Source organism: Sminthopsis crassicaudata, chromosome X (assembly GCF_048593235.1).
Source record: "Sminthopsis crassicaudata isolate SCR6 chromosome X, ASM4859323v1, whole genome shotgun sequence".
Classification (NCBI taxonomy): Eukaryota; Metazoa; Chordata; class Mammalia; order Dasyuromorphia; family Dasyuridae; genus Sminthopsis; species Sminthopsis crassicaudata.
In genome coordinates this window covers 22,583,480-22,601,521 of record NC_133623.1, presented here as the reverse complement: position 1 = coordinate 22,601,521, position 18,042 = coordinate 22,583,480, and the positions used below count along the sequence as shown (strand labels likewise).

Here is an 18,042-nt window from a genome sequence, read left to right as displayed (position 1 = left end):
CACACACACACACACACACACACACACACAACAACAACAACAACAACAACAACAACAACAACAACAAAAACCAAGGAAACAAAACTTGCAAATTACCTGATAATTATTTTGGTTTTGTGACAGCCTCAATTGGTTTGATGATACAAAATGTGGAGAAAAATGACTTCGTGATGGATTAGCACTGCTGTACAGTGTACTGGATGGTGTATGCAATGAGGTCCGTGGGGCCAAGTGATAGTCTCTGTGATAGAGTACATTGTCAGGCAAGTCTCTGGCATTCACCAATTGTGAATTTGCCATATTTCTTCCTGGTCCAGTCAAAGTTGCACTTTGGTTCTCAGCTCGAAGGGAACTGCCTTCATAAAACCGTGAGTAGTTTGGGATCTGGGCTCCCATCAAGGCCAACTCTTCTTCTCGGGCATATTCATCATCAACATCACCCGTCTCCATTGCAATGGACAGGTAATTCCCTTCTGCTGAGCTAGGCTTGTGTATGGGTTGCCCTCCAAGCATTTTTTGTGGATAGTCACTAACCGCCAATGAAAACACTTCTCGGATTTCCAGGTTTTGGGCATTACAGTAAGGGTCTCTGATACCTGCCCTTTGTCCAGATGAGCTGTGTGGCATGAGACTTGAATGCTCGGGCTTATATGACCTTTGGCCCCCCATGGGTTCTGTTTTGCAAGGTCGGTGGCACGCCGTTGATTTCTGAGGTAATGGCATTTCAGCAGCTTGGACTGAGGCACCTCCGTAGTTTTTCTTGGCCTGGTTATATACAGTGTTCCCAGAATTTAGTACGCTGGTCTGTCTTGACAAAATAATTGTCTTCTCACCCAGGAGCAGTGAGGCATTTTTACAGTGTGCCATTTGCCTCTGCACAGGAACATGCAGCTGAAATTCCGGGTCATTTTTCCCCAAGGATCTCTGAATGGGGATTTTATGAGTTTCTGTCATTTGAACATTTGTCTGTTTGGTGGATCCTTGCCTACTGGAAGAAGTAGCTGGGTTGTAGATACCAGTCACTATGACATCATTGTTAGAAGCCCAAGAAGACTGCTGGCTTGGGGGTCGAGTGGCATTGACATTGACAATGTTTCTGACAGCCATGTCTGGAGATGCTTGAGGGGTACCAGGTATAGTCCCCTGGGGTTGAGGATCCAGACTCTGCATTCTTGCTGCTCATTTTTCTTCTCTTGTTGCCAACCCAAGTCTGGAAAGACAAAAAAAAAATCCATATGAAAAACCAAAGACCCTAACAGCTGGCAAGCAAGCTTCATTCTTTAAAAAATAAACTGTGTTCACATTTCCCATCAGACCACTTTTAGCTAAAAGATAAGAAGAGCCAAATAAAAGATCTCTCCAAAAATTAATTATGATCAGAGTATACACAGACACTTGGTGGATACTTCAAACCTTCTCCAAAGTGTACTGTGGCACCTAGCCTTTATATAAGGAAGATGTTTTATGATGGCCAAGCCTCAATTGCATCGTGCTTTGATTCTTGGTAAGATTTACTTGTTGTTTTTTTAATGTTAATTTATACAAGACAGAAGACCAATGCTAGTCTAAAAATGGAAGTGAGGGAACAGAAAGAATACTGGACCTCAAGTCAGAAGGCACCTATGTTTGATTGTTGGCAGTTCCACTTACTGGACAAGCAACACTAAACAATTTTAAAAAAACTTTTCTGAGCTCTAGTTTCTTCATATGTATAATGAAGATAATACTACACAATAATATACAAAAAAGATACTAAGATGTGGTGGACCAGCTCTGTATCTGACACCAACTACTACTGGGCAAATCACTTAACTTCTCAGGGGGTTTCCCCCTCTCAACTCTCTAAGACTAAGTTACAGAGAATTTGTAGGTCGTATCAGAAAGAGGGAGCTGTCACATCTGTTATTGTGAGATTCAGGCCCCAGATGATTCTTCCCTGCCTCCCATGGGTGTAGCATAAAACTGAAAGTGCTAGATAACTGTGAGTTAGCATTAGCACCACCTGAAACATTGTTGGCATTTTTGTGCCTGTTGAGAAATTCTAGAAAGAGGGGCCTGTGCTTTGATGACCAGCTTTTGTCCAAATGAAGACAATACCAAGGCCGCTATGCCGGCTTCAAACTTGTTTTGATTGAGCTGAAGTAAAGAGCAGAAGAAAAGCCTCTAGAGTACCACTGTTGAATACTAAGAGCTCTGCAAAGGCCTCATTTGAAAGCCTTTGGATTGGAGATGAGGGGATGAGATCAGCTCAAAAATCTTGAAAATTTTGGGATCCTAGAAGTCTTGCAATGGCTGAGCAAAACTGTCTAGCAAAACTATTCTGGCAAAGATATATTTTAAAGCAGGGTCCAAAGGGGAAAAATATCTACGTTCGGTGTCTTTGGCTTTAATAACTAAGTAAACAAAACTTCCATTTTCATGTTGATCCCACGTAGAAATATGTTAAATTTTATTGGTATCTGGCAACCTTTTGGTGATTTCTCTAATTTAGAAAATTAAACATGGGCACCATGCTATATATATACATTCATCTAACAAACAGATAAGTAATTCTTAGTGTCTATATCTAAAAAATGGAGGAGTTGAATTAGATTATCTCTATGGTCCCTTCTCACTACAAATCTTATGATTTTAAAACAGAGGGGAAAAAATGGAAACATTAAAACAGAAAAGTCTCTTCCCTGAAGTATTCCCTGATCCTCCTCGGCTTAGTGTCTTTTTCCTCTCCAAATAGTCCTGGAGCATTTTGTCTGGCTCTCTTCTTTCCCCTATCACATCCTATCTTTATAATCCTTAACTAGGCTTCATGGTGTATTCCCAACTCCCTCATTTCCTCTCCAGCCCCATACCAAGTTTCTAAAGGGCAGAGATTGTGTGATTTTTTTTCCCTTAATGTATCTCCAAAGCCTAGTATAATGCCTTATACTAAGCAGGCACAAAATGCCTAATTCTCTAAGAAACTCTGAAATGGTTAGCCCCAGCTTCTTGGAGAGAAGTTTTGGAACAAATCTGCTCCCCGCCACCCTCCATCTCTGAAGCACCATGGTTTTTTTGCCATGCAAACTTGAATTGGGTTCATGCAGAATAACCTGAAAACACTGGAAACTTAAGGGTTATTTTGTACTGTTACATTGGAGAACTGAAAGAGGCACATGGCAAAAACTAAATTATATAAAAATCCTAAAGAGTTAGAAAACTTGTCCATATAGAATAAAGCTGAGCTTCAAAAAGTAGGCAAAAAAACCCCAAAGATTTCCAAGCAGCCAAAAGACATCATCACAAAAGCCTGTGCACTGAAACTCATGCATGTGCTCACAAGAAATTCTCTCAGGTCCTCACTGGGAGCCTCTTTCCTACTACTTTACACACAATTCGAAGGAGCTTGGTTTTTGAGTTTAACAAACCCACAGCAGATTAAAAGTGCCATTTCAAAAGGTAGATGAGATGGGCTACTATAGACAGAAGTGAGAAGTGATATCTGACAGCCTGACAAAGGACGGAAAAAAACCCTAACTACCAGAAGCAGACAAAAGAATTGAAAAAGAACTGCAGTTCTTGGGGGCCTTGGAGTGTGAGGCAAAGGGCCCTAACACACTAATTGGCCCTGAGGGCGTCACTGTTTCACAGCAGTGTACAGTGATTGATGTTCATGGTGATGCCTCTGAGTCATCAAGGAAAGGTTAAATGATGGTCAATATCCTTTGTTTGAGAATGCAAGGAAGTGGGAAATACAATTTAGGAAGATCTCTTTCCAAAATGGTTGACATAAAAAAAGCAAACAATTCATATGGTGGAGTAAACCCTCAGCAATCCAGAATGACTCATTCCCCAAGGGTTCTGCATCAGCCAAGGTCTAACTGTTATTTCTATAGGAAAACAGAAAAAAGTTTGAGTCTTAGGAAGAAGTCAACAGCTCAAGCATGTATGTTTGATGTACACTATTCTACTATACAAATGTTCTATTGTTCTGAGATGGACAAATGGGTCAAGTGATAATATTAGAATCTTGGTTAAGAGCTGACAAAGCAACGCTACACAGAACACAAAAGCAAGATTTTTCTGATGCTGACCCTTCGTTTCCATACACATCTCTTTAAACTCAATTTGATGCTTAGCAACTTCCTCTCAGTGACCCTCTTCCCCTTCTCTCTTCCAGTCTCACACAAGATTTCTTGTCATTTTGTTGGTCTAATATTTGAAAATCTTCATGTAGGAAATGCTGTTTACAAGCTCTCTGAACCAGAGATTTGGAGTTCTTTGGAGAAGGGGTACTGTGAATCAAATGCATAAACGACTGAAAGAAAGGAGACCAAATTCTCTCCCAACTCTCTCTTTTCCTCTGTCTCTGTCTTATTGTGTCTATGTGTCTATCTCTATCTCTCTCTTTTCCCGTCCCTCCCTCCCTTCCTCCCTTTCTCTCTCTCTCTGTGTCTCTCTCAGAGCAGGGGTGAAGGCTTGACAGTTCTCTTCAGCCTGGCCTGGAAAAATCACCCAAGTCCTGTTGGAGTGTGGTTTCAAAAGTATGAATTTCTGTATTCTTTACACTAACCTGGAATGGTGAGCATGCATAAAACTTTACAAATTTCTAATGCTTTGGTTCAAATCTTATTTGTAAATTTATGTTGAAGGCATCGATTTTCTTTATTCCCATTAAGTCCATTCCCTGTTTTGGCACTGGCAACAGCACAATTCTACATCTTTGTATTTTAACGCACTCTCGATTTTCAAGCACAAAAAAACAAGTTATTAGAGGAAGATTGCAATGAGCAATTGGAAATATGAAAGCTAAGAGTCTGCCATACAACTGCCCAAGAACACTTTTTACATCAAAGTAACTGGAAGATAAAAGGGAGAAAAAAACAAAAGGAAGTCACACTTCAAAAATGAGAATTTGATCTGACAAAATGGGATCTCATCAACCTGAGCTACTATTACTTATTCTTTTTTATTAAATACCCTAAATACAACCAAGAGGAGGCTTGTATAATAGCCACTTTTTTTTCCAAAATGATTTCTTTTTTTTTTTTTCTTTTATTTATTTATTAAAAAAAAAAAAAAAAAAAAACAACTACAAGGTTAAGTCAAGGTATTCTTTGCAATACAACACTGTGCTACCCAGGGAATACATTCTGGTCCTCACATAAATCTATTTTGGTTGAAGGTTGAGTTTAGCAAACAGGAAAGCTATGTTCTCAATTTGTTTTTCCTATGATTAGTGATACAAATCCCTATTTGAAAAGAACATGTTCTCTGATTGAAGGAAATGTACTCTCCAAAGTATTCTGTTTGAGAAGAGATTTCAATCTTTAAATTTCTTTGAAGACATTCCACAGAAAAATACATTAAAATAGGACGTACATTCTCTCTCTCAAATTACTCTAAAAGAATGCCAAGGTTAAGAAATCTGCTCTTCTTTGCCCCACTGACTTTGGTGTCAGAGGGTAGATGAGCTTCTATGAACAAGTATGAAAGGATTGATGAATTTGAGGTTTGCCCCCCACTAACCCACTGGATTGAGGCTTTTTGGCATGTATATTGCTTGGTTTCTCTAAAATGGCTAACAAGTATGATTAAGACAACTCAACTGCTCTGGGTGCAAAATGATCATTCACATTGCAAGGCCATGTTTTTCTGGGAATGCCCAACTCATTCAACAACCTGATGAAATGAATATATTTTTATCAAACTAAAAACCAAAAAGAAAATCTTTTCCTAAAACAGATCAATAAATGTCAGTGCCACCAGTGCCTGTGGCCATTTGATTGTATCAGGTGTACAGACTTCTTGGGAGAGCTACATCCACAGAATAGGGAACACTGGGTCAGGCACATCAGGGGCCCCTCAGATAACTGAAATCAATCTTTAGGAAAAGGTCAAATTTCATTAAAGACTTAATGATAGCCAAAAAGGAAGAAGCAACCCTCAAGAAATTCATTTATTCCATGTAAGATCTGCCCACCCCCCCATCCTCCCCCAACAAAGACTTTCATGCTCCCAAGACATTCACAGGAACATCAATACAGACTACAGGTGGAGTGCTCTCACTACAAAAATTAGCATTAAGTTATACAAAGTTCTTGAGAAAGTCAGTGCCTTCATCATGCCCAGCAGTTGGTTTCACTTTAAACAAATATCATTTGTTATGAAATGGTGTCAATTCAAGGGTGGAAGACCTCTGTACTTACCCTGACTACACTGAAGTCCAGCTTAGTTTCTTGCGCACACTGTAATATGAGCTGAAAGCAATTTTTACTTTGATTTGTCATCCCATTTTCATAATAACGCTGCAAAATCCTTTGTTGCTCTACAGTAAATACCGAACGCAGATTCATCTAAAAATAAAAGAAGATACTCTGAACATTGGAAGCAATCGTTTGAGACGGACGAATTTGCAGGCTCTCATTTATCTGGACAAGTTCAAGCTACCAAGCTAAAAGGCTTTTCTCAGTGAATTAATCCCCACTAAAGGGCAATAAGTTACTTGGGCTATGGGGAGACAGCTCTTGCTGATAAAATGCACATCAGGTGAAGACTTACTGTATTTGTTCAGAGAAAGTATCGACTTAAAAGACTGCCAAATAAATGGAGAGTCCTTATCTGGTTAGTTTAATGGATGAAAAAAAAAAAGAAAGAAATAGGGCTTTTTTCACCAAAAGCAATATACATACATGGCCAGTAAAGGTTGGCATCATTATGGCCATACTTGGTCAGTTTCCACCAAGACCAATAGCTGTTCTCAGTCAGGTAAGACCATGTCTGACAGATATCTGTCTTACAACCAGAAACAAATCAGTGTTTTTATTTTTCCTTCTTTCCGGGAGTAAAGTTGTCCTTTGGGGAAAAACCAAAATACTCTCCTTTAAAGCTATAATGTTTATGGAAATATTGTCAAATAACCTGCCAGGTATGAGTGGGAGGCTCTTTCAGCAGTACTAACCAATGTTGTGATTTTGATATCCATATAAAGCATAGAAATCAAAATCCCAAATCATGCACATTCAATGGAAAATAAGCCATATTTAATCTATGCCCCTTCAGGTTAAATTAACACTGGATCTTAATTAGACTGCAAGGAAAAACAAAGCATACTTTCTTCTTGCACCACAGGCTAGATGTTTTAATCCTAAAGGGAAAACAACCATGGACTTGCCACTGAGAGATGACAGGTTCCTCCTTTAGAATAAGTGTATTTTACTTGTGTATTTCAGAAAAGGACAATTCCTAGATTCTGGCCAAGGCAAACTCCAGATCTTTCTTGGAGTGGTCACTGAAATGAATATTTCTAAAAGAAGGCAAGTCTGTCTTAAGTAGAATGGATCATAAAAAAAAAAAAAAACCCAAGAAGAAACAGGGGAAGAAAGAAGCCAATGTCCCCAAGAAACAACAATATTATAGCCAAATCAGAAGGAAGTCTGTCCTGGCAACTGTAAATAGAGACCACTCAGTACATGGGCATATGAACTGAAATTGATTTTCCCTTCTCAGAAGAGTTTAAACAACCAGTCCAGTGAAGAAATGAGAAAGGACCCATAATGCCTGCTTTCCTCAGCAGCTGACAGGGTACCTGCCTTCCTTCTTTGCCCACACACACGCATCTCCCTACCTCCAGGAGACTTATGGTAAGAATAAAGTGGAGTGGTGGGGTACCAGAAAGGGGAGGATAGTTGGGTCCCTGCCCCGATTGGCCTGGTGAGTTCAGAAACCCAAGTGTCCATCTGTTTCATGAAGAGGGGTCTCCTTAAGGTCCCCAGCCACATGAGGGGGATTTTCCAGCATATTTGGGTCAGTGGGCAGTGGCATCATCTACAAAAGCGTCGGCTAACTACCACTGCTGCCACCTCCAAGAACCCCAACTCCTTTCCGTTCCCAAGAGGAAAGAACCTGGGAGATAAGAGATCTGGTGTGCCAACAAGGCAGCCTACTTCTCCTGATCTGAACAAACTGTAGGATCTTGTAGTCATTGGGAGATGAGAGCCTTTCTCTTTGGTTTTATAAAAATATATTCATTTCGGCAGGTTGTTCAGGTGAGTGGGGCTCGTGATTTTCCAATGGAAATGCTATAGTCACCTGTTGAAGCAATGTAGTTGTGTTCCTTTGGGGTTTAGCTAGAACCGGTTCAATTTAACATACTTTTATTATGCACCAGAAATGTGCAGAGCACTTTACAAGGCACTGGTGGGATACAGTCCATTTAAATCACAGTGGTCAATTTATATTCGTGGTGGGCATTTACTGCTGCAGCTTTGCCCCTCCCTAACGGGACAGTAATGGTAGCATAAAGCCTAGGAGTGGAAGGCGATGGACGACACCTAGGTGGGACAGCACGTGTCCAAATTGGGGGAGATGTCTTCCTATTGGCATGACTCCAGGAAAATAATGGCCACTTTCTCAATCGTGAGGGCAGTCTCACAAATCCCAGCAGGTTCTCCATTACTGACACTATTAGCTAAATACAGTGGCTCCAGCTCTGGTAAAAGACAACACCGTGACCTTTTCCATTTTCTCCATAAATTCAGTAGCATCAGCAGGAAGACCACTTTGCTCAGGAGATCTATTATTTATCTTCCAAATTAAAGGAAGCTAATTCTTTCCCACAACAACTAGATAACCCTACAAGAACAAGATAAGTTGTCATTATCTCCACCCACCCCAGTTATCTTGGGCAGTGAAGAAGCAAGATACCCAACTGTTCAGCTAAAGCTCTGAATCATCAGCAAGACAAGTTTTTTACAATCTTACTCTTACAGGTAGGATTCTTATTTATCAAAAGCAGAAGAAAAAAAATCACATTGGGGATCCCACAGGCATTAGGCTACATGGGAAAAGGAAAAAGAAAAGGAAAAAATAGAAACTAAATAATGAAAAATGTGCTATGTCCTTAGGTAAGTCAAAAGGCAGATCACGTCCTCAGCCTTTCTATCTGGGACTCCAGCCTGAAGCTCAATTCTGAGGATAAGGGCAAAGAGAATCCCCATATCATGACTACAAAAACAAAAAATCATTTTCCCTTTCTGAGATTTAGTTTCCTCACGGGTAAAATGGAAATAGCACCATCTTTCCAATCTATCTCAAAAGGCTATTCTGAGGACTGAAAGAAATGAAGTATTCACTCAACAAACATTTATTTAGCTCGGAACAGGATAACAAAGCACTGTGCTGGGTTCTGGGGAAAGAGATTTAGATAAGATATGGTTTCTATCCTCATGAAATTTACAATCTGGGAAAGGGATAAGCCAAAAACAGATTATGATAACATGCAGCAACTGTGTTACTTGTATGCAAAAGCATTTGGCAAATTAAGGGTTTTTTCTTACTAGCATTATTAGAACAACTAGGCCTTTTCCTTGCTGTATTACCACTTCAAAATATTCCTGAGGTAACTGTCAAAAGCTAAGAAAAGACTGGGCACAGTAATTGAATGGGAATAGCACTAAACTGGGTACAAATTCCTAAGAATTCACTGACTCAGGGCTTAGCACGGTGCCCGGCACATAGTAGATCCTAAATGAGGGGTAACTGACTGACTGATTCATATAGCACTTTAACATCTGCAAAACCCTTGGAAAATATTACTTCAATGGAACCTCACAATCACAAAAGGGAAGTGTTGTGACTACTCTCATCCCTATTTTATAGATGAAGAAACTGAAGCTGAGAGACACTGACTTGGTAGGATTCAAGTCCACATCCTTCCTGACTCCAAATCCAATTTCCTCTCCATTACATGAATCAGAACCATCTCCTAACCCTGCTCTTGCTGACACACAGTGATTTGGGGTATTAACCCGCTGCTTTAGACCTCAGTGTCCACCAAAATAAAACTTAAAAAAAAAAAAAAAGGCAATTCCTCCCTCCACAGGTTTACATGATATAAATGGATCAAATAATTGTACCTTCTTAGGAGAGAATGACTAAGCCAAACAAATCAAGACATTGTACCGGATATGAATATTATGGAATATTATTGTTCTGTAAGAAATGACCAACAAGATGATTTCAGAAAGGCCTGGAGAGAGCTGCATGAACTGATGCTGAGTGAAATGAGCAGGACCAGGAGATTATATACTTCAGCAACAATACTATATGATGATCAATTCTGACAGACGTGGCCCTCTTCAACAATGAGATGAACCAAATCAGTTCCAATAGAGCAGTAATGAACTGAACTAGCTACACCCAGGGAAAGAACTCTGGGAGATGACTATGAACCACTACATGGAATTCCCAATCCCCCTATTTCTATCCGCCTGCATTGTGGATTTCCTTCACAGGCTAATTGTACACTGTTTCAAAGTCTGATTCTTTTTGTACAGCAAAACAACTGTTTGGTCATGTATACATATATTGTATTTAACTTATACTTTCACATATTGAACATGTATTGGTTAACCTGCCGTCTAGGGGAGGGGGTGGGGGAAGGAGGGGAAAAGTTGAAACAAAAGGTTTTGCAATTGTCAGTGCTGGAAAATCACCTATGCATAAGATTTTTGTAAAAATAAAATCCAATTAAAAAAAAAAAGACATTGTACTGGGAGCCTCTCTGTAAAGCCATGCTGGAGGAACAGGTCACCTACTACCTTTGTAACCTTAAGGGAGTAGTTTAACCTCTCTGGACTCCTCTCCTCAGCTCTTAAGATCAAGAGACTGGATTGGTTGACCTCTCCTCTCCCTTTCAAGCTAAATCTGTGAGCTTGTGAACATGCCAAGTAATTGCTTTGAGATTAATTTATACTTATGCCCTTTGGAGATTTCAGGTACTTAAGACTAGAGAAATGCACTGTGTACATAGTCTCATTCTAGAGCAAATAGTATTACAATTCCAGTCTAAGCAGAGACAGTCTAGCACCCACAATCTTCTCCCTCTTTATGCTGAAAGCTAAAACAGTACTTCATTAAAGACATGTCAAATATGACCATTTTTTAAAGTGTGGGGCAGCTGGGTGGCACTGCAATGGATAGAGTACTGGGACTGAAGTCCACAAGAAGCATCTTCGTGAGTTCAAATCTGACCTCAGGTATTTAATAGCTGTGTAATCCTGAAGATGTCATTTTTACCCTGTTTGCCTCAATTTCCTTGTTTGTAAAATGAGCTGGAGAAGGAAATGGCCAACTACTTCAGTAGCTGTAGCTAGAAAATCTTAAAAGGGGTCACAGACACAGCTAAAATGACTAAACAATAAGCACAGCATGGGGAGGGGGGGAGGGCAGAGGTGTTTGAATATGACGAGGAATTTTCCTGGGACACTCCAAGAATCCAGTTATTTTCACAGCTTTACCCTGAAAGGCAGACACTTTATCCTGCTGGCAAATGAATCCCAAGCTTTAAGCCATGGATTTTAAGTCCTGACAGTACAAGGTCACTGAAGAGCTAGGGCCATTCTTCATCAGAGCTAATACGTCTACCAAAACAAGTTTCTACCAACGTAAATTCTCCATGTAGCTTGGATCGAAAGTAAACACTGTTCATCTCCTGCCCCAAACTGTCATTATCTTGGACTTAAACTGCTGGGGAAATTCACCCTGGAGCTAAATGCAATGAAGAAATAACTGCTCTAATAATTCCCAGAGATAGTTGGCACAATATCTGCACTTTATGAATGAAAGGTGGCATGGAAATATAAAAACATATACTATCAAAAAGAGTAGGACTCATCTCCCCTATGCAGAAACTATAATTAATGTTCATAAGGTAAGTGAGTCATCAAAGAAGAAAATTCAATTATCTTTTATAGGCCCTATTTAAGCAAGTCAGACGTATGTGTGATAAACCATCAAGCATTTATTAAAATGCCTACTGTGTGCCAGGAGCTGTGCCACATGCTGGGAATAACTAGAAAAAAACAAAGAGTCCCTGCCCTCATGGAGCTTACATTCTATGTCAAGAGGGAGAGAACATGGAAATAACTAGGTCCATATAAGATACATGCAGAGTAAATAGAAGGCAATTATAGAGGGACAAACACTAGCAACTGGGGGACCAGGAAAAGCCTCCCATAGAAAGTGGTCCATGAAGCTGCTTCTTAATGGAAGAAGGGGACCGGAGGTAAAGGTGACGAGAAAGAGCATTCCAGACATGGTGAATAACTTCCACTCAAAAAATGGCTAAAATGTTTTATTGTGTTTAAAGAGCTTAATGGATGTAAAACACAGCATAAGCTATCCTAAAAATCTGCCTCTTCAGAATGATTCAATCCCCAAGGGATCAAGATGATATGGTCTTGACTGCACTCAGGTAAACTTAAGTAATAAAAACCAGAGAGGTTAAAAGGCTTATTATTTGTCCAAATTATGCAGAAGTACACAGGGTTCAAATACCACATCAAGCATGCAGAAGCATGATCAAGAGGCTTTTAGAACAGGAATGCCAGGAAATGGAGTATTATTCAGTTCAGTTAAATATTTTCCTTAACCAAATTTTTGTTTGAAACTTTCCTATTCATATAATTATTTATACAAAAAAAAGAGAGAAACAGGATGGATGGTCTGTACTATAGCAGATTCCTAACCCATAATATCAATGCCAAAGTACTGCTCCTTCCCAAAGGTTAAATAAACTTTAGTTTTATTGGGCTTTGTGTACCATTCCTTAGAGAAGAGTATGATCTCAACTGCTAAAAGGTAATATCAATGCATTTTGATTTAGGGCAGAACAAAAAATGAGCATGCTATTCTGTGAATCTGGTGTTCTCTCTGGAAATAAAATATCAAGATTTAATCCTCCTTGCTGTTGGCATGGTGAAAAGTATCTAAAGAGTTAGACTGATATCCTACTTACTGACCTAGGACCTGGAGCACTTCCTGAGGCCTCAGTTTCTTCAGCTGTAAAATGAGGAACTCTAATGTCCCTTCTGGCTCCAGACCTACAATCTTATTATCCATAATCAGTTTTGAAATAATTGGAAAAAAAACCTATAGCACAGTTTCAATTTGTGATTATTAGATATCCACACCCATGTAATGAGGAGAGGTCAAAAGGGGCCTTGTCATGAGGCTCCACTACCCAAGCTTCAACTCTTTGGTGACTTTTTCTGGCTGTTGTGACCCACCATGTTCCTGCCCCTCCACCACCCTTCTCCAGGAGTCCACCTTCCCATCTAATTTTTGGGGTCAGTGTTCCTAGGCTATTTTGCAAATCATTCAACTTTTGAAGGTATTACAAAAGCAGGAAATCTATGTTAAGTTGTGCGGTATGACTAATGGAGTGCTAAGCTGAGAGGCAGGAAAGCTTGGGTTCAAATCCCATCCCTGACAATTTCTAACTACAAGATTTTGAGCAACTTAACCTCTGTGAGCCTCTCCATCTCCAACTTCTTTACAGTCTTCAGTTTCAAATAGGGATGCCGACAATATCTATTTCACAGAGTTATCAGGAAGTTCAGATAAAAGAATTATGGTAAATTTTGCAAGCCTTAGAACATTCTACGTAAGGGCCAGCTGTCATAAAGTAGATCACAGAATGACCATGTTCTTTAAGAATCTTTTGGAAACATCTTTTTGTTATGTAAAAACATAGTGATCAAAGCCTCTACTCCTGAGAACCAGCATGTGAACAAGTCATTCTCATAACCAAGATTTCCAGATAGCAGAGGAGTCACCCCTGTGAGCACTCAAGCTTTTTTTGTTTCCTCCATTTGTTGTCGAAATATTTCAAAAAAGCAGTCTCTATTTCCCCGTCTTCTCTGAGGGAAGATACTAAACAGATTTTCTTGAGATCTTATAATTATAATCACAGAATTAAGATGTAAAAGCTTAGTGAAAACTTCTCACAAGAAAATTAGCCTTGAGGGGTAAATCATTTTACCCAGAGTCACACATCTTGCAATTAGAGTTAGAAGGGCAAGGTAAAGATCTAGGTAGGTGTCCTGGCTAGGTGCTTTCACAATGATTAGATTACCTCATACAGCAAATGGCACAGGTTCTATTGAACATGTGAAGGGCTATTTGTCCCACAAATACTCTGAACAGGCACAGGTTAATTTTAAGCTGATACATACAATCCATACACACACAATCACACACACACACACACACACACACACACATATATATACACACACACACACATATATATATACAACACACACACACTACTAAATATACTACACATATATTTTCAATCTCTTCCTTACTGCTAGCAATTACAATTACTTTTCAATGGATTCATCCCTAACTCCATCCCTTCCATTTTTCTCATTAATCTCAGAAATATCAACTAATCCAGCTCATAAAGAGCAAAGAGTTTTGAAGTTGAGCCCTGAAGATCCTGCCTGCCTATGAGAAAAACTCAGAATTTTTCAGGAACTAGGTGGCTTCCCCTTTGGCCATTCAGAGCTCTCCTTCTTACTTCCTTTTTGCCTTTTTGTGATGCTCCCAAGAGAGCAGGATGCTCAGTGTCTGTGTCTGGTAAGATAGTATGGTAACCATCTTTTCTTCTCAAAGGCATTTGTAGGGTTAAAAAAGGGACTTCATTTTACTGCCCTCAATTCACACTGAGAAAGAGTTGGAAATAAAGTTTGATTAAAATCAGCATATTTGAAGATCCTGCCAGTAGGGGTTTTGGCAAAGTGATACAATTTATTCCATTAATAGCTTAATGAACCAAATGTCAGAGACATTACTCTAGTTTTCATTCTGCTTAATGCTGATTAAACAAGTCAAACAGAAACATTAGATTAAATATTTAAATTGTTATTAGTAATATTACTTTATCAAGTAAGCAGTAACACTGAGGAGAAATAAGCCTTTGAATTGGTTCTAGAGCCTTTGGCTCCTGGTGCTAAATAAACTTGAGTGCTTCCTAAGTCTTTCCAAAAAACACCAAGGTTACCAAGATCAGGGAGTGGTCAGAGTCTATTCAGTGGTCAGGTGTTCCTGTGCTTAAAGCTGCAAAGGATAATGGGGGAACAGTTGGGAGATTCCTTAGAGGAGGCCATTCAATCTAATCCCTCACTTTAGATAAGGGATAAGGCAACTGAGAGACCTAGGGAAAAGAAATGCCAGGCCCACAGTCACTTGCCTATTGAGTGTCTGAGGCAGGATTTAAACTAAGGTGTTCTTGACTCCAAGGTCAGTTCTTGATCCACTTCATCACACTGGTTGAAGGGGATTGCAATGCTCAGTGATCTACCCAACATGGAACTCTCTGCTGAACTCAAATAAAGGGGTACAAAGAAGTGTAGCAAAGGAAAGAAGAAGAATCCCTTTCCTCTTCACATGACTGTGCATTTTCCTGATTCCAAAGATTAGGGGCTCTAAGTATAGCCAGAGGAAGAAACAAATTGAACTGGACTCAGAAAAGCCTATAAAAGGCAAAGAACCCACGGACCCACAGTCTCTTTGTGTGTCTCTCTAGTAATGTGCTAGAGAATTACCTACCCACTTTTGGCAAGGACTGAACTGTGTCATTATCTTATCTTTAGTCTGAAGAAGAAACAGAGTTATCTGCTAACTCTGGGGGAAAAAAAGAAAAAAAAATCAATTCCTCATCTGCAAAATGAGGAATTTGGGACTAAACGTTCCCTCCGGTCCCTTCCAGCTCTAATAATCTATGAGTCTGTAATTTCTAGCCTATGAAAAGATAAATTTCATTATAACAACAGTACTGACTGGAATAACAATATCTGCTCTCAAACTACCACACTGGAAATCTCCATATGTGCTAAGCAAGTCATATCTGGAAGATGCTGCACAGGCAATGAGGGTTAAAACAAAAAGGGCATCTTTTTTTTCCTCAAATGCCATATTTCCTAACCCTTTCTCCTTTTGGCCCACCAGAAAAGGGTTAACCAGATCTCTAATGCTGTGAAATCCCACACAATTTAAGCTTTAGTCTCTTTTCACAGACAGTGAAGTTATAAAATAAATGGATGGATAAAAAATAAACAGATGGATCTAGAATAGCTATTCCCTAGAAAAGCCAATCGATGGGAGAACATTCAACTGATAACTCATCAGAAGCCCACTTGCAATTTCACGGATTTCCTAATATGAAGAAACACACCTAATATAGTTTGTCTTGGAAGTCAATAGCTGCCCTTAAGGAAAAAAAAAAAATTCAGCTCTGAGCCAAATGAGAAGTTCAAATTAATACCTGTAAATGAAAAGCTGAGCCACAAACAAGATTGCTGATGTCAAGCTCCCTTCAGAATTATACTAAATAATCACTGTCTTTCACATATAGGTGTCTTCCATCGCTGCCAGTCTTCAACATCCACTCAACCATCTGGGTGCAAATACTTTGAATTATGGATTCAATGCACACTCCAGAGTTTGCCTGCCCCATCATCAATCAATTCTTCTCAAAATGGGCAGGGTGGTGAGAGCGTAGTTTAAAAACATAACAAAACGCCAAAGTCTGTTCTTACTGAAGGTTTTGCACAGTTGGTGATTGCCAAACATTATTTTTTGAGCACCATCCTTCCTTTTGCCAATGGCCCAGCAACAGTACCATAGGAAAAATACATCTGGTCAAAACCAGGTGATCTTTTCTCCTGGGAATCAGTATTGTTCTATGGCCTAAGATCCCTACCACAGATGGATAAATAGGAGGCAGGATAAGCAAATATGAGCTAGTCTCTCCTCTAAGAAATGCCAGGGAAGGTTGAGTACATCCCCCTTTTGGGAAGTGTGAAAGCCAATGCTCTTGGAAAAATTGCCACCCCGCTTTCATATAAAATATTTCTTGTCTAACTCTGTAGCATTTGAGATGTCCTTTTCTTACTCCTCACTCTTACTACGTGACCATCCAGTCTCCTTTTCCATACTTGATCTGCTTTATATGCAAAAATCATAAAAAAGTAAAGGGAAATGCTTTTTGAAAAGAGAACCATTCATTATAAATCACAGACCAAAATAATGGTTGATGAAAGCAAGTTCATAGTACCAGTTGATATAGAAATGGCAAAATGTCATTATATTGTAAGCAGAAAATCCTTTACTGTGTATAACTTCTTGTAAGAGAAAATTTTGGGGAAAAATTCTGCCATGGTTAATGTGAATAATCCCTCAAGAGCAGATAGTAGTGCTCTTTTCCTTGCCCTCCCATCCTTTGGATTTGGGATTCTTGTCCTTTCATAAATCCTTCATAGAGGATTTTTCCCCACCCCAGTATGGACAGTACTATGGACCTTAAAATATCAACCATTATTTTGGTCTGTGATTTATAATGAATGGTTCTCTTTTCAAAAAGCATTTCCCTTTACTTTTTTCTTTACCTTTAAATTAACTTGTCAGAAGTTGCAAAAACAATAAAAAACATATTTCAACAAATTCTAACGACATGTCCAGCAACAGATACAACATGCACTTTACTAGTATGAAAGGATGGAAAGTTATGTTCGCTGGGCCAAAATTGCTGATTGTATTTTGTGTACATCCTTTCTTCTTCCCTTTTAAAGAAATAATTGGCCTCTATTTCTTCACTGGAAATATGAAACACCTTAGCTCACAACTTTGTCAAGAAATTGGACACTGACTTCAAAGAAATCCTACTTTTAAAAACTACTTTAGAGATAACATGTAGTATTTGTCTTTGTAGTATTAGAACTTAGTGAGTTTTTATAGGAAACTCAATGGAGATAGATTTATACAAAGGAGATCTATCTCTACCAAAAAGGCTCAAGACCACAGAGCTTAATACTTGCAGCAGGAAAAGACAATCATTAGCAAGCTGATGAATTTGCTCTGTTTATAATTATATTGTGAATGTTCATAATTTTTTTATTTTCATTAGACCCTTATACCTTGATTACAACTGCCAATATGTGAAAATACTTAGAAAATTCTCAATCACTGGAAGACACTGAAATTATTCTACCTTTGTTGAAATGACTACCTACACACGACTAGAGATAGCAACTGACATGTAAACAGAGACCCAATGAATGAATTTGCTGGCTGGTCATCTGCTTTGGTATTCAGTTATAGGATCCCAGGGATAGACATAAGAACTAGACTTGAGACTTCATTGGTATAAGCCACTCTCCAGTGTGAAAACTCCTTTTATCAAGGCAGGTCAGCATCTTTTTGCAACTTAAGAGTCTT

General features: G+C 39.1%; 1 protein-coding gene across 1 annotated transcript in view; it reads right to left on the bottom strand.

The window, feature by feature from the left end:
* HDX (highly divergent homeobox) overlaps positions 1–18,042 on the bottom strand; it is a 102,050-nt gene that overhangs the window by 67,300 nt on the left and 16,708 nt on the right. Inside the window, 3 exon segments of the mRNA XM_074278324.1 lie at positions 97–1,146; positions 1,148–1,210; positions 6,186–6,332. Of these exon segments, the coding sequence (XP_074134425.1) occupies positions 97–1,146; positions 1,148–1,210; positions 6,186–6,332 (1,260 nt within the window).